Raw genomic sequence first — 27,536 nt, forward strand, 5'->3', positions numbered from 1 at the left:
CGATAAGACGAAATTATAAAATTTTAATGAAAGAAATCGCGTTAAATACTAGAGGATTTCTTTTTAGTCTTCAGTGTTCCGACTGGTTTGACGCGGCCGGCCACAAATTTCTCTCCTTCGCCGACTACATGTATCCTACGTCCTCAGTTATTTGCTGGATTTATTTCAATACGTATCTTCCCTTACAGTTTTAGCCTCTATAGTTCCCTCTATTACCATGGAAGTTATTCCTTGACGTGTCAGTAGATGTCTCATCATCCCGACCCTACTTGTCAGTGTTCCCCATATGTTCCAATCTTCCCCGATTCTGTGGAGAACCTCTTAATTTGATGAGTTCACCTGATTTTCAACATTCTTCTGTAGCACCACATCTCAAAACCTTATTTTCTCAGAAGAGAGAGTTTTCCCGCAGTCGTGTCTCACTATCATACAATGCTGTGCTGCAAACATAAGTTCTCAGAAATATGTTCCTCAAATTTGTAAGCCCTACATTTCATATCAGACGAGATCTCCTGTCCAGAAACGCCCTCTTCGCATTTGTAAATCTGCTTTTTATGTCTTTGTTTCGTCCGTCATGGGTTATTTTTTCTACATTTACGTCTACATCTACATAGGTACTCCGCAAGCCAATGTACGGCGCGGGGCGGAGGGTACCTGTACCACATCTTGTTATTTTCTTCCCTGTTCCACTCGCAAACAGAACGATGGAAAAAGCTGTCTATATGCCTCCGTATGAGCCCTTATTTCTCGTATGTTATCTTCATAATCCTGAAGTGCAATGTATGTTGGCGGCAGTAAATTGCTTCGATGTCTGCTTCAAGTGGCGGTTCTCTAAATTCCCTCAATAGTTTTCCCAAAAAGAATGTCACCTTTCCTCCAGAGATTCCCATTTGGGTCCTCGAAGCATCCCATAACACTTAAGCGTTGTTCAAACCTACTGGTAACAAATCAAAATCAAGCAGCACGCCTATGAATTGCTTAGATTTTTTTATTTTTTTATTTTTTTAATTTTTTTTTTATTTTTTTTATTTTTTCAATCCGACCTGATACAGATCCCAAACACTCGATCATTACACAAAAATAGGTCGCACCAGCGTCTTATCTGCGGTCTCCTTTACAGGTGAACCACCGTTTCCTAAAATTCTTCCTATAAACCAAAGTCGATCATTCGTCTTCCCTGCCACAGTTCTCACAGCTCTTCAATTACCTTTTCAATTCTTCTGTATATTATTGTTGTCATCAGCTTGGATGCATGAGTTGTTAAGCTGGTTGTGCGATAGTTTCACACCTATCTGCCATCCTTGTCGTCGGAATTGCATGGATTACGTTTTTCTTTAAGTATGATGGTAAGTTGCTAGTCTCACAGGACCTTCTCATCAGCTTGAATAAGTGTTTGGTTGCCATTTTCCCCCAACGATTTCAGGAATTCCGAATGAAGGTTATCTGTCCCTTCTGCTTTATTCGATTTTCATATCTTCCAGAGTTCTTTTAAAGTCTAACTCTAATACAGTATGTCCTATTTCTTCCTTTTCGACTCCTGTTTCTTCGTTCCCCTCATAGAGGCTTTCAAAGTACTCTTGCTACTCATCCACCTTTCCTCTGAGTTTAACAGTGGAATTCTCATTGCACTTTTAATTTCACTGGAGGTTGTTTTCACTTTTGCGTATGCTAAGTCAGTCCCTCCAACGATCGTTTAATTTTCGATTTCTTCACATTTTTCTTGCAGCCATTGCAATCGCTGCTCTGCACTTCCCTTTTATTTCATTCCTAAGTGATTTACGGTACTGTATTCCAGGCTTTCCCTGAATATTTTTGTACTTCCTTCTTTCGTCGATCAGTTGAAGTATTTCTTCTGTTACTCAAGGTTTCTTCTGAGTCACCTTCCATGTACATCTGTGATTGCCCTGTTTCTACATGCGCCCTATTCTTCATCTGACCTGCCTACTCTAATATTCATCATCGCAGTATCTACAATCTTAGGGAACTTCAAAGACGTCTCATAATTACTCATTCCTTCAATACCCCATCCCCCCCCCCCCCCCCACACTGATTCTTCGGGATTATTCTCTTAATCTTCAGTCTGCTCTTCGTTATTACTAAATGTGATCTGAATCTTTATCTGTTCCTGGATACTCCTTACAATCCAATACTCGATTTAGCAATCTCTGTCCGACCATAATGTAATCCATCAGGAATGTTCGCGTGGCTCCAGGTCTTTTTCAAGTCTACCTGCTCCTTTTGAGATTCTTGAACAGAATGTTGGCTATTACTACCCTAAATTTATTGCAGACCTCAAGTAGTCCTTCTCCTCTTCCATTCCTGATGATAAGCATATTCTCAACTAACCCTTTCTTCATTCCTTCCTTACAAATACGTCAATATTTCCGGAGAAGGCCTGTGATTAATGTTATTATAAAACGTTATACAGCCTTTATTCATTAATAGATGTAATTTTCGTATTTCGTGTGGCATGACAGAATTTCTGGGAACACAACGCAGAGGATTACTGTTATCGTCTCTCATCTTACTTACGTTTATGTGGAATTGATTAATTTGGTAAAATTAGTTAATAGAGAGCTCTTGCCTTTACTTTCACTTATGCAGAGTAATTGTATTCGGTCTGACAATGAATGTAAAACATCGTTTCAAGATTTACAAGTGCACTTTACAGTATGGAAAAGTGCTATGGTTAATTTCAATGTGTTGGATGTTATAGAATATAATTCTGGAAAAAGCTGACTTCTTGTATAAATGAAATATCAGAAATGGCCCTTATAACTTACGACATACAACGCAACAAAGAACATTTTATATATTAGAATGAATTTTGTAAATCGGAGGACCGTAAAGGTTTGTCAGATCCAGACGGTATTAGCAGAATCAGTTCTATTCGAGGATGACACTAGTATTAAAATCAATTAATGCATACACACAGTAACAGAAGAAATGATAAATAGTGTTCTTACAAGTCTCATTGACTGGTGTCCTGCATATGGTCTCACCCTCGATTTTAAAAAGACACAAGGTATTGAGTGCCGTACATGTAGAGGTATTAACGCAATGGAAGTGTACCACATGATGAATAAGTAATGAACATGGCGGAATCATCCGATTTTTTTTTTTGAGTCATCAGTCTTCTGAATGGTTTCATGCGGCTCTCCACGAATTCCTCTCCTGTGCCAACCTCTTTATCTCAGAGTAGCACTTGCAACCTTCGTCATCAATTATTAGCTGGATGTATTCCATTCTCTATCTTCCCCTATAGTTTCTGCCCACTACAACTCTCTCTAGCACCGCGGAAGTCATTCCCTGATGTCTTAACAGATGTCCTGTCGTCCTGTCCCTTCTCCTTGTTACTGTTTTCCATATATTCCTTTCCTCTCGGATTCTGCGCAGGACCTCCTCATTCCTTACCTTATCAGTCCACCTAGTTTTCAACACTCGTCTGTAACATCACATCTCAATGCTTCGATTCTCTTCTGTTTCAGTTTTCCCAATCACAATCCTGTGCTCCAAACGTACATTCTCAGAAACTGCTTACTCAAATTAAGGTCTATGTTTTATACTGATAGACTTTTCTTGGCTATGAACGCTCTTTCTACCATTGCTAGTCTACTTTTGATGTCCTCCTTGCTCCTTCCGTCATTGGTCATTTTGCTTCCTGGAAGTAGAATTCCTTAACTTCATCTACTTCGTGATCATCAGTCCTGATTTTAAGTTTCTCACTGTTCTCAATTCTACTACTTCTCATTACTTCGTATTTCTCCGATTTACTCTCAGTCCATATACTGTACTCATTAGACTGTTTGTTACACTTAGCAGATAATCAAATTCTTCTGCCCTTTCATTCAGGATAGCAATGTCATCAGCGAATCGTGTGACTGACATACCTTCACCTTGAATTTTAATTTCACTCCTGAAACTTTCTTTTATTTCCATCATTCTTTCTTCGATCTACAGATTAAACACCAGGGGCGAAAGACTGCATCCCTGTCTGATGCCAATTTTAATCCGAGTACTTCGTTCTTGGTCATCCATTCTTATTATTTCCTCTAGGCTCTTGTACATATTGTATACGACCCGTCTCTCCCTCTACCTTACCCCTATTTTTCTCATAATTTAGTACGTCCTGCGCCATCTGGCATTGTCGAACGCTTTCGCAGATCGATAAATCCTACGAACGTGTCTTGGTTTTTCTTCAGTCTTACTTCCATTGTCAACTGCAACGTCCGAAATGCCTTTCTGGTGCTTTTATTTTCCCTAAAGCAAAACAGATCGTCATTTAACACATCCTCAGTTTCATTTTCCCTTCTTCTGTATACCATTCCTGTCAGCAACTTGGATGCATGAGAAGTTAAGCTGATTGTGCGATAATTCTCTCACTTGTCAGCTCTCGCAGTGGCTCAAATGGCTCTGAGCACTACGGGACTTAACAGCTGAGGTCACCAGCCCCTTAGAACTCAGAACTACTTACACCTAACTAACCTAAGGACATCACACACATCCATGCCCGAGGCAGGATCCGAACCTGCGATCGTAGCAGCAGCGCAATTCCGGACTGAAGCGCCTAGAACCGTTCGACCACTGCGGCCGGCGCTCTCGCAGTTTTCGGAATTTTTTCAAAAGTCAGATGGTATGTCGACAGTCTCATACATTCTACACACCGTCGTGAATAGTCGTTTTGTTGCCACTTCCCCCTATGATTTTAGAAATTCTGATGGAATGTTATCTGCCCGTTCTGCCTTATTTCATCTTAAGTCTTCCAAAACTCTCTTAAATTCTGACTCTAATACATATCCATGTTTCTAATACTAATAATTCTAAATCTCTCCTAAATTGACTCGTGTTTCTTCTTCTATCGCGTAGGACAAATCATCCACCTCACAGAGGCTTTCAATGTACTCTTTCCACCTACCCACTCTCTCCTCTGCATTTAACAGTGGAAGTTCCGTTGCACTCCTCATGTTAGCAACGTTGCTTTTAATTTCACCGAAGGTTATTTTGACTTTCGTACATGCTGATTCAGTATATCCGACAATAATTTCTGTTTAGATTTCTTCACATTTTTATTCAAGCATTCTTCGTCTTAGTTTCCCTGCACTTGCTATTCATTTCATTCCTCAGTGACTTGTATTTCTGTGTTACTGAATTTCCCTTTTCATCGATCAACTGAAGTATTCCTTCAGTTGCCCATGTTTTCTTCGCAGTTAACTTCTTTGTACCTATGTTTTCCTTCTGTGATGACCCTTTTTAGAGATGCCCATTCCTCTTCAACTGTACTGCCCACTGAGCTATTCGTTATTGGTGTATCTGTAGCCTTAGCGAACTTCAACCGTATCTCGTCATTCCTTAGTACTTGCGTATCCCATTTCTTTGAGTACTGATTCTTTCTGACCGACGTCTTTAACTTCAGTCTATTCTTCATCACTACTATATTGTGATCTGAGTGTATATCTACTCCTGGGTACGCCTTACAATCCAGTATCTGATTTCGGAATCTCTTTCTAACCATGGTGTAATCTAACTGAAATCTTCCTGCATCACGCATACCTTCTCCTCTTGTGATTCTTGAACAGTGTACTTGCTGTTAAACTTACATATATTACAGGACCCAGTTAGCCTTCCTCCTCTCTCATTCTTGTCGCAAGCCCATATTCTCCCATAACCTTTTCTTCTACTCCTTCTCCTACAACATCGTTCTCTAAAACTATCATATTTTCATCTCCGTTAATGTTCTGTATTACGCTTTTAATATGCTCATATAGTTTCTCTGTCTCTTCATCTTCAGCTTGCAACGTCGACATGTATACATGAACTATCTTTGACGGTGTTGGTTTGATGTCGGTTCTGATAAGAACAACCCTATCAATGAACTGTCCACAGTACTGCACTTTCTGCCATACCTTCCTATTCATATACGCATACACGAAAAGCTCACGCACGTATGACCGTCGTCTCCGGTTTCTGTAGCCAGAATCGGTGAATATTCTTAATATTCCGACCTGGACACTTCATTGATTTTGCCTAACGGCTTCTATTCGACAAGCCAGTGATGATTTCCTTTGTTACTATCCTGTAAAGTTTTACTATACTTGGTGTCCCATGACTTCGAAACTGCAAACGCTCCGACATCCGAGCCACACTGTAACAACGGTCTCGTCCGCCCACAACACACAGCTACGAGACTGAACAGATTTTTGGTGCAGCATCTCATGTCCTAAATTCCTCCCGCCGATAATGATTCATTGTTCACATTTCCTCCCTCTATAAAAAATCTTTTGGCTAGAGCAGTCAGAGACAGCGCTCATGCGTGTGTGTAGCATTGTACGGATGTGTACGTGTGTGCGTTTTGCTTCCTTTCTGGAGGAGCGTTTAGCCGGAAGGTTGTGTGAACACACTTTCCGTAGTGCCTGCCCGCTGCTCGGCTTGTGGTAGCAAAGTATCCCCTTCACAGTATAGTTATTCCCTCATGAAGTTCGTTGTTCATAATCCGCTGTACTTTAACACCCTTAATGATGTATGTGGTGTCACCGCTAGACACCACACTTGCTAGGTGGTAACTTAAATCGGCCGCGGTCCTGTAGTACATGTCGGACCCGCGTGTCGCCACTGTGGGATCGCAAACCTAGCGCCACCACAAGGCAGGTCTCGAGAGACTGAGGAGACCTCTCCCCAGTTGTACGGACAACATAGCTAGCGATTGGACGTGCTAAGCCTTGCTCTCATTTGCCGAGAGATAGACAGTAGAATAGCCCTCTGCTAAGTTAAATGGCGACCACCTAGCAAGGCGCCATTTGTATCAGTGCCAATAGCTTACGAGTATGCAGGAGAGATGTATTGCAACAAGAGAATAAAGTTAAGTATTAAAAAAGCTACGTATTTTTCTTTAGTGCATTTATAAGTCTCATGTTCCAGACTTCACGCCCGTCTGCGTTAGCCTTGCGTGCCCTATCGGCTACAGCATTGTGTCTGGGCTGTATGGTCTAGACACAACAATGTACATAATTACAATACCAGAAAAAAATATTAATTTCATTGCGCTACAATAAGGTTGTTGATAGCACACGGATTCACAATGCAGCAACCAAAAGTTTTGATCACGTACCTAGTGATATACAATTTCTGACAGGCAGCAAAGTAAAATCTGAAACTAAACTGAAGATGTTGGTCTTCGACAACTCTTGCTATTCCGCATAAGACTATTATTGTAATGGGTAAATGGTGATGGGTGGGAATTACTAATTTAACATCTGTCTGTGTTTAATTTTTAAAAAATGTTAAAAAATATTTACAAAAAATTTTTATTGTAAAATGATTTGGTCCACATCATTAAGATTTACCGTAAAAATGATGCTGATCAACTAAGTGTTGTACCACAAAACATGGTATAGACTTCTACATTCTGAAAACCACAAAATGAAATTCAAATAATAAAATGAAGCAGATGGTTCAAGTAGTCGTACATTCCAGTTGTGATACGATTAGTTATTCTTGAAAAACCAACAGAGTTACTGGCGATAAATATCATGGGAAAAGAAACAAAAAGGCAGCTATTAGAAATGTGGCCCTATATGCTACACTGTGTAGGGAAGCAGCCTACTCACGCCTTATAAAATTCACATCAGCCTTTCCATTGTGTGCCAGCCAGTCCGCTGTAACTAGCTCTGACGTCATAAATGTTGCGCAATACTTTAAAAATCAAGTAAATAACCTGAAACGTTTGTAGCATTTCAGGAGTAATACTAAAACAATATGTGTTGAATATCAGTTCAATAACTTTAACCATTTTCGAAATTTGGATGTTTTTCTGTAAAAATCATTGGCGCAACAGAAAAGAGCTAGAAACTTAAAAATTTATATTTAGATTCCTTTTGCAAAATAATTTAGTAGAAGCAGTATTCTGGATCTCACAAATTAAAATTTTAGTTGAAATTCATGATTTTCTGGTTTTTATCTTAAAAATTAAGGAAGCAAGATAGATTAAGTAGGCGAATAAAGAAAGCTAGGATGTTTAAATTTAAGTAGAAGGGAGATCCGTTATAACCATAAAGATGTGAGAAGTTTCAACTGAATAACTATAAAACTATAGCGATAGCACATCTCCAAAGGGCAAGTTCAGAGCTCGTCTACTGCGTGTAGTGTAATTAAATTAATTATCTCGCCCAAAATATTTGACTTAGCCACGTCAGACTTTTATTATGATTACTTACCTGTGTGCTGATTACACATTTAAATTGAGAGCTTCATCGGCCATCAGCAAAGGAAGCAATGATTTATTCGATAACTTAAAGTGGTGCATTACTAGCCCAGCAGCTAGTCGGGAGAGCAGGTTTGATCAGGCACCCTGGCTTTATATGTAAGAACGCTGCGCGAGAAAAGGAAGGCCCCAGTTCTCTCCAGACGTTGATTAGCGCACCACCTGTGCCGGGAGGCGCGTCGCGTCGGTATCGTTGACATAAACAGCCTCGGATGCCGTAATAAGTTACTCCGGATACGCGTAACCATGAAATCGTTTTCGAGTGAAGTGTTAATTTTGGGATGACGTTAATGATCTATCTTTAGTTTGCGTATGTCGTATTTTCACGTACCGCCGCAGGACAGACATTCTACCATTATTAGCGTGGCGTTTGATGAACATTATCATCAAATTATGGCGAGATTTCACTTAAACATTTAATTTGAACAGTTATAGTTGCATCAGCACATTAGACTCTGAACTGCTCTGGTAGTTGGATTGTGTGGATTCTTTTTGGTCTGTGACTTTCAGAATATAGTGATCATTTTAGAGAGAATGGTTTTTGATTATGAATCCCAGACAATCTCCTAATTCCTCAGAGCTATAAGCTGTAGCTATAAATGTATTTCTCAGATGAAGAGGGCACTAGGAATTCTAATTACAGGCTTCACGTTTTGCTAATCACTTTCTGGGTGCCAATATTGTAGTTAGAGAGCCAGTTTTGAGAACGGCAAACAGCATAAATACAAAACATTTATTCTATTATTCTACCCGCCGCCCCACAACTGGTTAGTCCACCATTACTAAAGAATAGCTTATATACATGTTAAAGCCAAATATCCATTTTACGGGATCTAAGCGTTTGAGACCAATCCCTTAATCACAGTTATAGAATTGCACAATGCTGGCTCTTGTTTAAGAAATTATATGTATTTTTTTACTCTGTAAATTGCTATTATAAGAACTGAATGAATGGAGGGACACCTCTACGAAGTTCCGTTTCATTGACATTTCAATAATCGTTCGCTTTGTTGATCTGCACGAGATACGGTAGCATGAGTTGCGTCTTCTCTTATTGCCCACGATTATGGGTTAGCAAAGAACGTAAGTAATATTTTTGCAAACGTGAAAATTGAAAATGATGTGCGTATTAGTTGAAAGCTGAAAATGTAACTAACAGAAAGCAGCACCAGGAAGCAAACAAGCATTGGTTTCGGAGGTCCAGGTTCATTTACAATCGATACAAATAAACTTAAAGTGGAATTAAATGGCTAACGAAAGCATGGTTTTTTTACATCACTTCCTTCCCTTCTTGGTTGTTCGAAATACAGAAAAAAAGAAAAGAAAGCAAGTTACAGTAACACCGCCGTTCCGGTTTGAATGCCAGTAAGACACCAGAAAGTACTGAACAGTGTGTGATGTTTTCCTTACCGGTGCAGCCATCCTGCTTGGATACAGCACTCGAACGTTTTTGTATAGCTATCATACAACGTAATCTAATGAAAAACGTACAACAACGTTTTCAACCTTCGTGTTATGCGTAATGAACATTGTTTCTCTTGAAAGAGAATTATGGATTCAGGAATCGGAAAGCTACAAATGGTGGTTGCAAAACATTTCCTGGTGGCACAGGGTGAAGATAGGAGAGGAGAGTGGATAGGGGTTGTGTACGCATGAACTCTTAACCAGATGCAAAGCAATTTTATTAAAGAATGTGAACAACACAATAAATCAGGGTGTATGCATGAGAAAGCATAAACCAGGAACTAGCACTCGGTTAATCTAATGACCCTGACACCGAGTACAATAAAATAATACTTTGTACAAGCCATCAAGGAATCAACGGCATTAACTACTGCTGGTGAGCATTGATTAAATCAGTGGGGAAAGTTGAAAATTTGTGATGGACTGGGATTCGAACCCGGATCTCCTGCTTACTGACTTAATCAGTGCCCACTGGCAGCTAATGCCATTAACTCCTTTGTGTCACGATTCATAATGGCTGCGGGATCAAACTGTGTCTGTTGTATCAGACATGTCCGAAAGAAAAGACACCACAAATACTTAATACACCGTTTGTCTCACGGGAATGATCAGTTTTACAAAAGGGACACAAATGGAACATACCAAACATACCAAACCTAATAAACAGCATCAAATATCAATACCTCGCCCCTTTTAGATAAAAACTTTACAATAAATGGGATCACTAATTATCACATAGAACAACACCACAGGCGTCAACAGGTGAATATATAAGGACACCCATCCGAGGACCTTGTTCTAGAACCTAATTATAAAATATACCCAAGTTAGGCCGACACCTTAACCAAACACCAAACAGTGAACAGAGACACACACAGTTTACAGTAACACACTTGCAAAAATGTATCCCCAAAATACAGTTCAATCATACAAAGTGCTGTTCACAAAAATGGTTCAAATGGCTCTGAGCACTATGGGACTTAACAGCTGTGGTCATCAGTCCCCTAGAACTTAGAACTACTTAAACTTAACTAACCTAAGGACACCACACACAGCCATGCCCGAGGCAGGATTCGAACCTGCGACCGTAGCAGTCGCGCGGTTCCGGACTGCGCCCCTAGAACCGCGGCCGGCTGAGGTCATCAGTCCTCTAGAACTTAGAACTACTTAAACCTAACTAACCTAATGACATCACACACAGCAGGCCGGAGTGGCCGAGCGGTTCTAGGCCCTTCAGTCTGGAACCGCGCGACCGCTACGGTCGCAGGTTCGAAACCTGCCTCGGGCATGGATGTGTGTGATGTCCTTAGGTTAGTTAGGTTTAAGTAGTTCTAAGTTCTAGGGGACTGATGACCTAAGGTGTTAAGTCCCATAGTGCTCAGAGCCATTTGAACCCATCACACACATCCATGCCCGAGGCAGGATGCGAACCTGCGACTGTAACAGTCTCGTGGTTCCGGACTGAAGCACCTAGAAGCGCTCTACCACCGCGGCCGGCCAAAGAGCTGTTCTACCAACTCCAGGCCTAACGGCGGCCTCGCCATTTTGCACCAACAATGTAACTCAGTGAGACGAGGCACTGCTGTACAAAGTCCAGGACTAACAGCGGCCTTACCGTGGTTCTCCAACATAAACCTTTACTTACATAAGTAAGCCAGCACAGTCAATGATATGCACGAGAAGATGGAACAAGTCACACAGCCTTCCACTTGTAAAGGAAACCGCGTTTACTTAAGGCTTCCTCATTCCCATCTGCGCCGTGCCCCTGGACATACGAAGGCAGACACTACTCGCTTCTCCAGACGGAACAGTGCTTTGTGTTGACAGCAAATCACACCCAACCTAGGCGTCTCACCAACCCAATTGCCTTGTGGCTGTGTCACGCTTCTAGCTCCATCTCCAGGCAGCCGCTCTCTAGCTCCAACTTGCTGGATATTTCCGCTTTGCTGGCCGAAATAACTCCGGTGTTCCACCACAGCTGCAGCCTCTGCTGATGGGGCAGGGGCCGTAAGACCTCCATCCACACAGAAACGCGCGGACCCCGGCAATACTTGGTTCAGCAACACCGAGTCTCAAACAGCAGCGATTTAACGAAAACCTGCTTCTTAATTTTTTTTTGAGTCGTCAGTCTCCTCAATGGTTTTATGCGTCCCGCCACGAATTCCTCTATTGTGCCAATCTTTTCATCTCAGAGCAGCTCCTGCAACCTACGTCCTCAGTTATCTGCTGGATGTATTCCAATCTCTGTCTTCTACAATTTTTACCCCCTGCAGCTGCCTCTACTACCAAGAAGTTATTTCCTGATGTCTCAACGGACGTCTTATCATCCTGTCCCTTCTTCCTGTCAGCATTATCGACATATTCCCTTCCTCGCCAATTCTATGGATAAGCTCAGTCCTTACCTTGCCAGTTCACCTAATTATCAGCATTCTTCTGCAGCTCCACTCCTTAAAAGCTTCAATTCTCCTCTTTTCCGGTTGTCCCACCGTCCATTGTGCTCCAGACATCCGTTCTCAGAAACTTCCCTCCCAAATAAAGACCTGTGTTTGATACTAGTATCTTTCCTTTGGCCAAGAATGCCCTTTTTGCCATTGCTGGTTTGGTTTTTATGTCCTCCTTTCCCTGTCCCTCATGGATTGTATGGCTGCCTAGGTAGCAGAATTCCTAAATTTCATCTACTTCGTGACCCCACAATCCTGATGATAAGTTTCTCGCTGACATTTCTCCTACTTTCGTCTTACTTCGACTACTTTCGTCTTCCTTCGGCTTTCTTCCAGTCCATATTCTGTTCGTTCCACTCAGCAGATCGACTAAATCTTCTTCGCTGTCACTCAATATAGCAATGTCGTCAGCGAATCTTATCATTGATATCTTTACACGCCGATTTTAATTTCGCTCTTGGGCCTTTCTTTTCCTTCCATCATTTCTTCTTCGAAGCTCAAATTGAACAACAGGGATGAAACACTACATCCCTGTCGTAGTGCCTTTTTAATACCAGTACTTCGATCTTGGTCTTTAGCTCTTATTGTAGATATTGTATACTAACCGTCTAGCACCATTTGGTATTGTCGAATGCTTTTGCCGGGTAGACAATTCCTATGAAGGGGTCTTGATGTTTCCTCATTCTTGCTTCCGTTATCAACAGAAACGTCAGAAGTGCTCCTCTGGTGCCTGTACCTTTCCGAAAGCCAAACTGATCATCATCCAACACACTTTCAGTTTTCTTTTCTATTATTCTGTACTTCGTGCTTGTCAGCAACGTCGATGGATCAACTGTTAGGCTGATTATGCGATGATTCTCGCACTTGTCGGCTCTTGCAATCTTCAGATTTGTGTGGATCACATTTTTGCGAAAGTCAGGTGGTATATCGATAGACTCATTCATTCTACACACAGTAGTGAATGGTACCTTTGTGTGCCACTTTCCCCAATGATTTTTATAAATCCCGATGCAATGTTATGGACCCCTTCCGCTTTATTTGATTTTAAGTCTTCCGAAGCTCTTTTAAATTCTCTTTCTAATACTGAATCCGCAATCCCTTGTATGTCGACACCTTTTTCTTCTTCTATGACGTTTATCAGGCAAGTCTGCCATTCACTGAGCCCTGAAATGTACTCTTTCCACCTATCCGCTCTCTCCTCTCCATTTAACAGTGGAATTCCTATTGCAGTCGTCATCTTACCACCCTTGCTTTTAATTTCACCGAAGGCTGTTTCGACTTTTCTATGTGCTGAGTCAGTCCTTCCGACAATCATTCATTTTTCATAATTTTTGTTTTGCTGGAGGCACAGTCACGGTAAATTTTCCGAATGATACTATCGCCATTTGACGGCAATAATTTTCATTTTGTTTTTATACGATCGAGATTTCGTTCTTAGGTTCTTTTCATGTACGAAAGTATATTTATACGTTAAGACATCAGTTCAGTACGAAATACAAGTCTTTGTCGATTATTTTTCTTTATTAGATTTCAATCCCCCCCTGCAGAGGAGGAGGGGACCAGGCTTGCAGCAGCGTAATATGCTGCTCTACAGCCTACGGAAAAGCTGAAAAACATAACGAGAATAGAAACAAACAGGAAAAACAGGCGATAAAACGATGACATAGTAAAAAACTGTTAAATGGCGGAAAGTTGTGGAATTTGAAACATAAAAACACTGTCGTGTCGATGCCGATGAAGACACACAAGAAGTAGACAGGCACAATTAAAAGACACGGCGACAGTCTGGTTTCTGTTTGCATGAGATGGAAAAAACCACGACTAGCGACAGTATGGTTGCTGTTCGCAACACTGACTGGGGACACACGACACTGAAGACTCACTTATAATGGGACTATACAGGTGACACGGTGGCAGATGTGGGGGGGGGGGGGGGGAGACCCGGGCCTATGAGGGGAAATAGGGGAAGAGGAGAAGAGAGGAAAAGAAAAAAAGGGGATTGTCTGAGAGATCAAAGGTACTTAGAGAGGAAAAGATGTAGAGGAAAACAGAGTTTGGAACATGTATATAGTGTTTGGATAGAAGGTAATGTGGCGTTACCTATAATGATCTTCCCCGCCGGGATGTTATACGGCACATAGCAGCTATACCACTGTGAAAATAAACGCAACAGAGGATTTAAACGCAAATAACTGGTTTGGGCCTTTGCTGTGAGAATGAAGTTGACGTAACACATGACACTCCAAGACAAGGCCTATTATCAGCGCCATAAATGAACAAAATTAGTGAATGATCATGGATTGGTGCCTTCTGAAATGCGAGATGTCATTCAAGATAACGACAGATTTATTAAACAAAAATCAAGAGTGATATAATACATAAACAGAAATAAACAAACATTAATTAAATTCAAGCACCTATTTAATGAAACTAAGTACATACCGGGGTACTATTTACTACGTCTCCCACTTGAAATACAGGTATTGCGATCTGAGTATGTCTGCTTCAGTTGACAGTGAATGAACTACAAAACTGGAAGCTAGCATGATATACAAATACAGAAAAGCGAGTGCTGCTGTTGTTCTATACAGCACTGCAAGGACAGTGAGAAAACACTCTACAGGATCCTACCGTGCCAGGACTGCAAAATGCCCGCCACACATCTGCGGGAGTCTGCATTTCGCGCCTCCAAGTCGACTCAAACAGTGGAGCTCAGTGTCCTCCTAGGATCTGCGACTGCGTCTCTCAAAGCCACGGTGTAACGCAAATCCAGACCATCGTCCGAATATGTGATCCAACTCACCTCATGGCCAAAGTCTGATTTCTTTTTCACCGTCTCTTCACTATCATTCCCAGAAACACTCTACGTGGAGTACCTTCGAAAACATAAACAACCGATCGAAATGCGGCAGCGCTTCCTTACGCCAGTCACGTAACTCCTCTTTCAATACAGCCTCCTTCCAGAAAACAGGGAAACTCCTACCCTCCAGTGCTGTAGGTCTGTGCGACATAGAAAAGATGCCCTCCTGTCTGTCTTCTGACATCACTGTTGGGCTCTCAATCAAGACATTGTTTCTCTGTTCACTCGGGAAAGCACCTGTCACGAGTGCCAACATCGTGTCTGAAAAATGTAATGGATATCATGATAATAGTGAGTCAGATGTCCTGCCACGCTAGCCCATTTCACCCATCGAGGTGAAATATTTCCATGGCCGTTACAGATATCAATTTCGCAGGAAGGTCCACGGGAAAACAGCACGGACTCCTGTGGAATCCGAAGAATGCACTTTCCTGGACAGGGAAAAATTATTATGGTGCCAATCCGTCAGAATTCTGCTTACATAAGCCGTAAGAAAGTTCTGCCGCACGCCTCTGGGCCAATGTATTGTGGCCTACTAATAGCATTCCTCTACACGTGTCTGGGGGATCCATTGCTGTTCCGGCCATGTCCACCACGTCGCCACTATCTGCGTAAAAGCAGCGGCTGAGTGTAGCAGGACTGTGACTGTTCCCCTTCGTTGTTCTTTGAACTGAGACCAGTAAAGCCGTCTTTTCGCTATCGCCAGCTGACGAACTTTGCTTCGGCCAGCTACAACCGTAACTGTCCAACAAAACATTCTACCAAGCGCAGGCCCAGTCTCGTAACACCAGATTATTCCGTGTAATTAGATACCATTGCATTCAGCATCAACCTACTGTCAACCCTGTTTGATATGCATTACATTAGTCACAGTGCCTTCCTGACGCTACAAGTAACGTAGATGCATATGTCTGCATTGTGTGGATAATTAAAGCGAAAGAAAGGCGATACCAAGGGGCTTGCCGTCTTTCAGTATCCCACAAATAAACGGGGACGTCGGTTATAAGTACCATTATGAGATCAAAAGGAAGTAATGGCAGGTTGTATCAAACCAGTCTTAAGTCTGATGACGAAAAAATAAGGAAAATAAACAAATTTCGACAATACTACAGTAAGCAGTAAGAAAATTTGTGCATTATAATTTTATAAATTCCTTAAATAGCCAAGGCAACAAAAGATACGGGTGAATGTCACCGAAAACAACGATCATATCCACTCCACACCACAGCGAAATGTCAAGTCTAGAGTAGATGGTTTACATTGTGTTCTGGTTATTCATTTGGTTTGCTCATCACAAGAGAGTCATGGGGCTATTGCAAGCTAACTGAAGCGAACACCATCCTTAGAGTTGGTATTGTCGTCGAGTGTCAGAAACTTAGATAAGGATCACCACTTCCCTTTTAGCCTGAAATTGAACTCCTAGTATCACTGACCTTGGTGACTGAATTGTAAAAGTAAACATTGTCACCCACCTGAAATATTACAACATGGATGCAACTTATAGGACAGCTGCGAATAGAAACAACAGTTTAGTATACGTGTTTACACACGAACCCATCGTTGACATAATTATATTGCAGAATTTGCTGTGCAAGAAATTCACAGAAGCAACGTACACTTGAGTTAGATTAAACGACAGCTCACCCATTATGGACTGTTGCGGCAGCCACTTGCCGACCATGACGTTGTCTGGCTGTGAAGGCAGAGAGTCGTTCTCCCACTTCCAGACGAGGCGCTGCGGCAGCTCTCTGAACGCCTCCACGAGGGCCTCAATCTTCTCCAGTGGGAGGTCTATGGTTCTGACGTTGGAACCAAGGCTGCAGTAGACGACGCCATGATCCGCTCCGTCTAAGAAATCTTGGATATTCTGCAACGTTTACAAATAACACCACTGCACGCATAAATGTGATACGGCTTTGGAAATTTCTCCAGCTGACTGTATATAATTCTGCTGTCGGTCATTTTAAGGCATGCTTTCACTCTTAAGGTTACTAAGTATCGTCGGTAATATTAATCCAGGAACTAAATAACTTCACTTTCGTCGAAACAGAAAAAGTTTTTATGTTTCTATTAATACGTATTATACTACCACTTATATTTTTGCCCTAATTGTTATTCCCATGATTGGTAATGCTGTGATGTTTAATAGGGGAATTTGGAGAAAATAGCATCTAGCACAGCAAAACATCCAACTGCTGTAAAAATTGTGAATGCAAGGCCATTGAGAATAAACGCAGAAGCGTTGCTCTTTAATCTTCTTCCTGTGTTATCTCCTTCTGTCGTTTGGAGCACAAACTGAGCAGATGTAACTTTCGCAATTATCAGTATATTTAATCTACAAAGATTACTTACCACGAACCTACTACGGTGTCGTAGCAGGCGGAGAGGTGATACTCCGACGTGGCGCGTCCCAGGTGGCGGATAGGGGGGTCCTCACCGGTTTACCGGCGGACTTGAACGAAATAAAATAGCTCTCGCGGACCAAACACTAAACAACCTCTACGGCTAACAACCGTAGATGTAACTCGGAGCTTGCTCCATACAAGGTTGACTACCTTTGAAAGTCAAACATGGAAGGAAATCTTTCAAGGAATAATCCACCGCTTGGCAATAACCAAGGAAGACTGCACTCGGATACAGTGGGCAGTCACCTGAAAGATAACTTGGATGAGTTGGAGCATCTGATAATACCCAAAACGGACAGACGACCAAAACTCAAGACAGGACAAATAAACTACATTGCGACACCCAATATAAATTCCCTCATACAACCAGGCAAACTCAAAATTCTGACGGATGAAATGGATCGCAAGGGGATTCTCATAACCAGACTTCAAGAAATGAGAAATACTGATCAGGAGCCGATAGAATCACAAGGATATAGGATTTATAAGGGAATACCAGGGAAAAGAGTCATGAAACAGTGTCCACAATTTGGAACAGGATTCGTGGTGAGTCTGAAAATAATAGAGCCCATAATAGAATTTAAAGCACAATCTCCCAGGCTCTCAACATTAACTCTAAAAGCTGCAAATAAAATGTACACAATAATAAATACCCTATGCCCCGACAAATGATAAAAATAATAAAAAAGAACACAGAGAAGAGGTAGAAAAATTTTGGGAGCTCTTAGATCAAACGACGAATAACATTAATAAAAATCACATCAAAATTTTAATTGGAGACTTCAATGCCCAGTTAGGAAGGGAAAAGAGATATAGAGACATAATAGGGAAATGGACAGCACAAAGAAGAACAAACAAAAATGGCATAAGACTAGTGGAATTTTGCAGAAACCATGACATGATCTCAAAGTCGACGTATTTTAAGAGAAGACCAAGTAAACTAAAAACTTGGAAACATCCAGACTGGAAAAAAGGAGAATGGCAACTGGACCGTGTCTGCATGGATAAGAATTACCACAAGGAAATTTACAATGTGAAAGTACTGAGAGGGACAGATACCGGATCAGATCATTACATGACAAAAATTAAAATTAAATTAACACCATTAGCAAAGAAAAAATCCCACCAGAAGAAGAAGAGAACCTATGACCCTCATAAACTGATACAAAATGAGGATTATGAAGCAAAAACCAGGGATATAAAAATAACAGATGATCTGGAAGAAATAATTCCCAAATTGAAACAAATAGCTGAACAAGTTGCCCCTATAAATCCAAGGAAAAAACACCAGTGGTGGAACGATGAATGTGATGAAGCAGTGTTGGATCGACACCAAGCCTGGTTAAGGCATCAAAATGAAAAAACAGAAAAATCATATTTGGAACTCACAAAACAAAGGAAGACAACACAAAAAATAATAAGGAGAGTTAAACGTCAGTACCAAAAAGATATACTTCTAATGATAGAAACAAATAGTGAAAAAACAAACTCAAGAGACTATTACAAAATATTTGGCAGACAATTACAAAGATATGATCCTCCAACATTAATGTTAAAAGATAAAGATAATAACCTAGCCCATAGCAATAGTAAAAATACAGAAATTCTAGCAGAAACATTTAACAAGTTACTAAATTGTGAAGATCCCCCAGAACTTCTTCAGATAAACACAGAAACCCTAATTAAAACACCAGCAGAAAATATAAATCCACCTACAATTAATGAGGTCTACAGAGCTTTGAAAGAACTCAAAAACTACAAAGCAAGTGGAGAAGATCAAACGTTTGCTGAACTTTGGAAATATGCAGCAGAACCAGTAAAGATAGCATTACACCAATGCATAGTAAAAATCTGGAATGAAGAGAAATTACCAGAAAATTGGACTACTGCTATAATACATCCATTACATAAGAAAGGAGAAAAATCAAATCCAGACAACTATAGAGGAATTTCCCTTTTGGACTGCACGTATAAGATCATGTCAAGAATACTATACAACCGCTGTAAAGATCAACTAGAACTGGAACTGGGAGAATATCAAGGAGGATTTAGATCCTGGAGAAGCTGCCCAGAACAGATAATCACCTTGAAGTTAGTTAAGGATGTCTACAAAAGAAGGCAAAAACAACTAGTCATAACCTTTGTAGATTTCAAAAAGGCGTATGATTGCATCCATAGATCTTCAATGATGAAAATATTAAGGAATTTTGGACTTCATCCTAAATTAATAAAAATGATACAGTTAACCTTAACAAACACCAAATCCAAAGTAAAATTTAGAAGAGAAATATCTGAACCATTTACGATTAAAACAGGGTTGAGACAGGGAGATTGCTTATCACCATTGCTATTCAATTGTGCTCTTGAATATGTAATGAGAGAATGGTACAAGGAAAATCCTATGAATATTAAAATTGGAACTAAGAAAGATAAAATAAACCTAAATTGCTTGGGATTTGCTGATGACCTAGCATTACTAGCTAATAATATTCAGGAAGCCACGAAACAAATAACAAGCTTACAAAATATAGCACAAAAATTAGGACTCCAGATATCATTTGAAAAGACTGAAATAATGGTAACGGATCCACTTGTAATAGATCACATCACAGTGAACAATAGGGAAATTAAAATAGTGAAACAATTTAAATACCTGGGTGAAATTATAACACATAAATTGGACGAGAAACCTGCATGGCGAGCAAGAACTAATAAAATGATAAAATCTCAAAAACTAACGTGGTCTACGTACAATAAAAAATGTCTATCAATTGAAACAAAATTAAAACAGTACAAGATGGTGGTTCAACCAGAGGTTACATACGGAAGTGAAACTCTTTTTAAAGTCACCCAGAAAAACAGAATTGACAACATTTTAAAAGTAGAGAGAAGAATTGCTAGAACATGCATAAATAAGAAATATCAAAAAGCTGGGCAATGGCGGATAGTTCCAAATGAAGTGGTATACAGAGAACTGGAGCCCATCACTGATACTATACGAAAGAAAAGGATCTCTTTTTGTGGTCACATTCTGAGGACACCAGAAACCAGATTATCAAGGAAAATTATTGAGAAACTCTGGAATTTGAAACAACAAGGAGGATGGCTTAAGGAAATAAGAGAGGATATGGAAGAACTGGAAATAACTCTGGATGATTTGCAGAACAAAACGCCAAATTTAAAGAAGTTGAGGGACACAGAAATAAGATTTAAACCAAAAATTGACAAACGACATACAATGAAAAGGGTATTTACAGATAAGGAACGACGAAAAGCATCGGAACGAATGAAGAGATACTGGGCCACTCGGAAGGGGAAAATACCAAAGAAGAGGACCAGAAATGATTGACTGAAGTGGTCCAATGAGGCCGTAAAAGCAGAAGAAGAAGAAGAAGAAGAAGAAGAAGAAGAAGAAAGATTACTTAAATCTATCTGCTATGTCGGCTCCACCACTACCATGTCTCTTAAACATTTATGTTGCGGTTTCCACGTTTTACAGCAAAAGTTAGGCGAGGTTGTCGGACATAAATTAGTGTCCATTGTTAATAACTTTTCAATTAAGTGTCCGGACCTCCCCCCCCCCCCCGCCCACCACCACCCCCACCCCCCCTCAGCCTCCAGTCTGAGTAATTCACTCCGATCATTTCTCGGCTGTACGCAATTTTTTGAAATTAAAACTATTGGGGTGTGATCGGTTTTCGTTTCCGAGAAATGACATCTGTTCAATGAAACCACACAACGCAGATCTGACAAACTACAAGAAGGTGCATTTCTATTAGGTAAACTGTTATATAATAGAAGGGGATCTGTCTGTGACGCACCACATTGAGTGCTTTTTACTAAAATTATTTATCCTCACTGGAGGCTGCCTCCATGTCACGGATATTCTATTCATCTCAATTGCCGGCCACGGTGGTCTCGCGTTTCTAGGCGCGCAGTCCGGAACCGTGCGACTGCTACGGTCGCAGGTTCGAATCCTGCCTCGGGCATAGATGTGTGTGATGTCCTCAGGTTAGTTAGGTTTAAGTAGTTCTAAGTTCTAGGGGACTGATAACCACAGCAGTTGAGTCCCATAGTGCTCAAAGCCATCTCAACAATTTTTTTTTTTTTTTTGGTTAAATCCTCGCCGCACCTTTGAGAAACCATTAACTTTTGTTAATTCCCATTGCGAGGGAGGAGGAACCACCTTATTATTGCTCCCTAAGGTAAAGGCTTCGTGAGGGATCAAAACGACAAGACTGAGAATGAAACCATAATCAGAAACTATTTCCTCTTTTTTTTTATTTAACAGCAAGATTTTAGAAAAGCACTCACTTGATAAGACTCATGCCTTAGCTGGATATGTTGACGATGTGGCTTCTTCGTCGAATGCGAGAAGTTTTAAGAAATTTCATTTTTAAACAGGTCTGGGTACTAATAAACTGACATCTGCTTCCCACGGTTTATTTTAAGAATGAGGTCTTGAACTTAGGATAGACATAGGGATCTCACATTTTTCCACTGGCCTCCAATGTCGCCTGATCTCACGTTTTCCTTTATTTTTATGGGCATTTGTTGAACACTCCATCTCACACGAATCCTTAGAACTTAGGATGAGTAGCTATAGCTCAGTGGAACAGCAGCCCGTGCGAGACATATGACCATCCTCTGGATATTTGTCGTGCGTCCGTTAGAGAGTACACTGACATTTTGTACAGGTAATCAAATACCAGTACTTTAGATCGCAAGCTTGTACTAAGTGGAGAAGGGAAAGCTGAAAGCGGAAGGAAAATATTATAAACTGTTCATGGGGACTGAATTTGAAGTCGATGTTATAGAAATAGAAAAGGAAGTGAATGAGATGGGTGATGTGATGCGGCGAGAAGAGTGGACGGCTGACTGCCCTGAAACCAAGAAGAACCCCTGCAGTAGACGTTATTCCCACAAAATTATTAAGTATCTTGGGTGAACAATGCATGACAGAAATATTCCACCTACGCAGACAAGTGAAATATTCTCAGACATCAAGAACAATATAATAATTCCAATTCCAAAGTAGGCAATTTCTGACACATGTGAATATCCTGAACTGTAAGTTTATTACGTCATGGATGCCAAATATTGAAACGAATTATTTACCAAAATATGAATTTTGGTTCCAGAAAAATGTAGAAACATGCGAGGCAATAGTGACATTGCAACGTATCTTAGAAGATCAGTTGAAGAAAGACAAGTTGATACGTATCAGTCTGTTGTTGGACTGGCATATCATACACTACTGCCCATTAAAATTGCTACACCAGGAAGAAATGCAGATGATAAACGGGTATTCACTGGACAAATATATCATAATGTGATATTATATTATAATGTGATATTATATTATAATGTGATTACATTTTCGCGCAACTTGGGTGCATAGATCCTGAGAAATCAGTACCCAGAACAAACACCTCTGGCCGTAATAAAGGCCTTGATACGCCTGGGCATTGAGTCAAACAGAGCTTGGATGGCGTGTACAGGTACAGCTGCCCATGCAGCTTCAACACGATACCACAGTTCATCAACAGTAGTGACTGGCGTATTGTGACGAGCCAGTTGCTCGGCCACCATTGACCAGACGTTTTCAGTTGGTGAGAGATCTGGAGAATGTGCTGGCCAGAGCAGCTGTCGAACATTTTCTGCATCCAGAAAGGCCTGTACAGGACCTGCAATATGCGGTCGTGCATTATCCTCCTGAAATGTAGGGTTTCGCAGGGATAGAATGAAGGGTAGAGCCACGGGTCGTAACACATCTGAAATATAACGTCCACTGTTCAAAGTGCCGTCAATCCGAACAAGAGGTGACCGAGACGTGTAACCAATGGCACCCCATCCCATCACGCCGGGTGATACGCCAGTATGGCGATGACGAATGCACGCTGCCGATGTGCGTTCACCGCGATATCGCCAAACACGGATGCGACCATCATGATGCTGTAAACAGAACCTGGATTCATCCGGAAAAATGACGTTTTGCCATGCGTGCACCCAGGTTCGTTGTTGAGTACACCATCGCAGGCGTTCCTGTCTGTGATGCAGCGTCAAGGGTAACCGCAGCCACGGTCTCCGAACTGATAGTCCATGCTGCTGCAAACGTCGTCGAACTGTTCGTGCAGATGGTTGTTGTCTTGCAAACGTCCCCATCTGCTGACTCAGGGATCGAGACGTGGCTGCACGATCCGTTACAGCCACGCGGATAAGATGCCTGTCATCTCTACTGCTAGTGATACGAGGCCGTTGGGATCCTTCCTGAACCCACCGATTCCATATTCTGCTAACAGTCACTGTATCTCGACCAGCGCGAGGAGCAATGTTCCGATACGATAAACCGCAATCGCGATAAGCTACAATCTGACCTTTATCAAAGTCGTAAACGTGATGGTACGCATTCCTCCTCCTTACACGAGGCATCACAACAACGTTTCACCAGGAAATGCCGGTCAACTGCTGTTTGTGTATGAGAAATCGGTTGGAAACTTTCCTCATGTCAACACGTTGTAGGTGTCGCCACCGGCGCCAACTTTGTGTGAATGCTCTGAAAAGCTAATCATTTGCATATCACAGCATCTTGTTCCTGTCGGTTAAATTTAGCGTCTGTTGCACGTCATTTTCGTCGTATAGCAATTTTAATGGCCAGTAGTGTATATTTCATTTACAGCTAGTTTAGATGCATCACTATCTGAGCTCTATAACCGTCAGTTAGTAAATATTCAATGCTGGCAATAAGTAACCTCAGTGACTGCAAGAATTAAGGCATTCCTTCACCTTTATTGTGCCAATTTTGCATGTTATACTTCCTGTAGTTAACTGGGGCCATGATGAGCCACGGAAGAAGGAGAGCCACAGGGTAGTGATACAGAGTCCACTCAAGTAGGCTGGGAGTTTTTGTTCATCCTTCAGAGATGAAAGCTATGGGTTGGGGAGAAGTGTCCACTCGAGGAAGGTACAACGCTAGGGTTCAAACATTGTTTAGTCTGCACAACCGGGCATTATTTAGCTCGGACATCGACTTCTCACAATTTTTCTCACAATGCGCTCTGCGCAATATGGGATCCTGGCCTCTACGTAAAGAATTCAAATAACATGTCAGGACAAGCGCGTGGGGTTATGCAGAATCTTGGCTTTTACAAGCTGTGCCATCCAGTCAAACACATTTTTCATCGGTGGGTCACCTTCCTAGCATGCGGTAGAGTGGAATGTCAGCCATAGACATAGATCTTGATTATTAGTAAAAACCCCTTCCACTGTATTATTACACATTTATTATGTTATGGCCGGTTTCGTTCAATGAACATCTTCAGGTTGTCGAGTAGTGCTAGAGTCATGACATAAATGGTCTGGTTGTCTTAGGTAATGTTAGAGACAGAATCTGAAATCATGGGTCATAAACATTCTGCCTACCACCCGGTGAAGGGTTGGCGACAGACGGGGCATGCTGTTGCTGTATGCAATAAGCTTCACGTCCTGTCTGCTCGCCAGCCTCCTCCTAGGTCGTTGGCAGAATGTGTTTTTGGATTTGGTCTTTGACATCACCTATGACGATCAGACCTCTTACGTCAGCCATGACTTTAGCACAACTCAGCAGCCTGAAGATGTTCAACGAAGGAAACCAGTCGTAACGCAGTAAACGTGTAGTAATGCAGCAGAGGTAGTTTTTGTTAATTAACACTGCCGGCAGTGGTGGCCAACATGAGCAAGATACAGATCGCTGTGTCTCATAAGAAACAACAGAGCGGCGATTTGTTCTGGAATTCCTTTCTGTCTTTACCTCTCCACACGAGGTAGACATCCTACTGACTAAAATATTGTAAGAAAGCACCGCAATGGCTAATATTAAAAAAAATTGCAGAGGAGAGGAAGTCAGGATGCCAGCTTCCGAGAAATTCAGACGTGGCAACATGCGTATTGACTGATGTGGAAAACTTTATTAAAGAGTGGGAGTGTAACACAGAATGTTTTAATAACTGTGCATGTGGGAGCTAGTAAAACCTTTGCCTGGCCGGTAGTTAGCGCTTTCTTTAACAACAACATCAGCCGAGCGGTCTAAGGCGCTACAGTCATAGACTGTGCGGCTGGTCCCGGCGGAGGTTCGAGTCCTCCCTTGGGCATGGGTGTGTGTGTTTGTCCTTAGGATAATTTAGGTTAAGTAGTGTGTAAGGTTATGGACTGATGACTTTAGCAGTTATGTCCCATAAGATTTCACACACATTTGAACAACAATATCATTGTCCATACATTGCGGAGTCTTTTCATTGGCGCACAGAAATTGAGCAGGTTTTGTAGAGAGAAGACGCTTGATCGTCAGAGTCTGAGAACATCACTCCGCCCACAGACGTAGACAAGGGACGTTGCTGCAATCAGCAGATTATGGCACTCGCAGGTTTCTGCTCTACATTATGCAGAATATGGAAGAGTTAGGTCAGTGTGATATGAGACTTTTCGATCGTATGTACACGCGTTGTACGGGTCAAATAGGTTCTACGACTCTTATAGTTTTCTTGAGTGAATGAATGATGGATTGTCAACCAGCGATGCTTTTTCTTTGTACATATTAGTTTTTCCTTTCTTGTGATACAATCAGGCAATCACTGCGTGAAAACCACGAATTTGTCTTTCCATAATGGATAACAGATTTGTAAGATGCTGGTCTTTCTCATTCACCCAACCCATCCAGTCCTTGTCAGATATTTCGTCAATTAGATTAGAACTATTTCACGTTAATAATTCTTAATTTTCGTCTTCTCTGTATTTTTTAATCGTAGGAAGATCCTGTGATTGAATCTTGTTCCTATATGCGTTAGCAAAGATATTCATAATAAGCTAGGATTAATTTTGAACCGTTATTTTATTTCGTAGTTCGATGTTCCCCTTTTTGTTATCTACTGGTCGATGCAACACCCATGTCTGACAGTTGCTAGGGTCATCGATTTCTATAGTTAACTCAAAACGAACAGTTTTTTTTTTTTTTTTAAGGAATACGAGCCGATAAGGAGAAATCTATACCAGTCCAGCCAATCAGATGTTTCTGATATCCCGAGGGGTATGTCAAAAGCTCATTTTACACGTTACATATCATAGGTTTATAGGTCCTTCAATGAACACCCACACTAGACAGGTCAGTAGATGAGAGAACAAAGGGCAGGCCTCCTAGAAGTTTCCCTTTTTGGGAGCAAGTGAGCAGCACCCGCCGTAGCTCTCAGTGGTACACAACCCCACAACAGGCCACAGCAGTCCACCCACACCGAACACAGGGTTATTGTGCAGTTCGGCCCCCAGTGGACACCCCCCCCACCCCCCACCCCCCACCCCCCCTCCCCCAGGAAGTCTCATATCAGACGCCAGACGAGTGTAACCCGAAATATTTGCGTGGTAGAGTAATTATGGTCTACGTATACGTGGAGACGGTTGTAACTGAGGCGGAATAAAGTGAACTAGCCTGCATTCGCCGAGGCAGGTGGAAAACAGCCTTAAAAACCATCCACAAGCTGGCCGGTCTTCCTTCAATTCTGAAACTTCTGTTTTCCACAATGTTTTGTAAAATTCTTTCCACTGAACTTCGCTAATTTTATGTAAATGTCCCTTTTCAGCTTTAAAACTGTATGTGATATGTCTTTCATGAAAGAAGGAATATTCTGTAGTTTTTCTTTTCAATTTGTTGTTTATTGAGATTGCAACTCCACAACTCACACGTGTTTTGACGTAATCCATTGTATACCAATGCACAGTAATCCAGATCTCTACCATGTAACTTCTTTTTTGGTTTCTGTTATAATACTTATAGCTCTTTTTATCTTACCTGTGGTACCTCAGCCGGCCGTTGTGGCCCAGCGGTTCTAGCCGTTGACATTCGGTAGCTGCGGTCGAGGGTACTCCAGGGAGAAATGGTTGCCGATTATGAGTAAACTGTAGTTGCGCTCAGTTTCGTAAATTGAAGGTGATTCAGTTCCGAAGACTTCTCTCATGAGAGACTCCTGTTTCGGGAGCACTCCGTAGAACCACATGTGGTATAATCTCAGGTAGTAGTAGGTGTTGTACACGCGCTCGCAGAAGGTCATGTGATAAGAGAGGCCAACTAGGACATCAGGCAT

General features: G+C 41.4%; 1 protein-coding gene across 1 annotated transcript in view; it reads right to left on the bottom strand.

Moving 5' to 3' along the window:
- LOC126237546 (UDP-glucosyltransferase 2-like) overlaps positions 1–27,156 on the bottom strand; it is a 41,563-nt gene extending 14,407 nt beyond the window's left edge. The window contains exons 1-2 of the mRNA XM_049947732.1: positions 27,136–27,156; positions 16,667–16,889 (exon numbers count right to left, since the gene is read on the bottom strand). Of these exons, the coding sequence (XP_049803689.1) occupies positions 16,667–16,889; positions 27,136–27,156 (244 nt within the window). The remainder of the gene's footprint in view (positions 1–16,666; positions 16,890–27,135) is intronic.
- Positions 27,157–27,536: the final 380 nt, after the last annotated feature.

Source organism: Schistocerca nitens, chromosome 2 (genome assembly GCF_023898315.1).
Source record: "Schistocerca nitens isolate TAMUIC-IGC-003100 chromosome 2, iqSchNite1.1, whole genome shotgun sequence".
NCBI classification, from domain to species: domain Eukaryota; kingdom Metazoa; phylum Arthropoda; class Insecta; order Orthoptera; family Acrididae; genus Schistocerca; species Schistocerca nitens.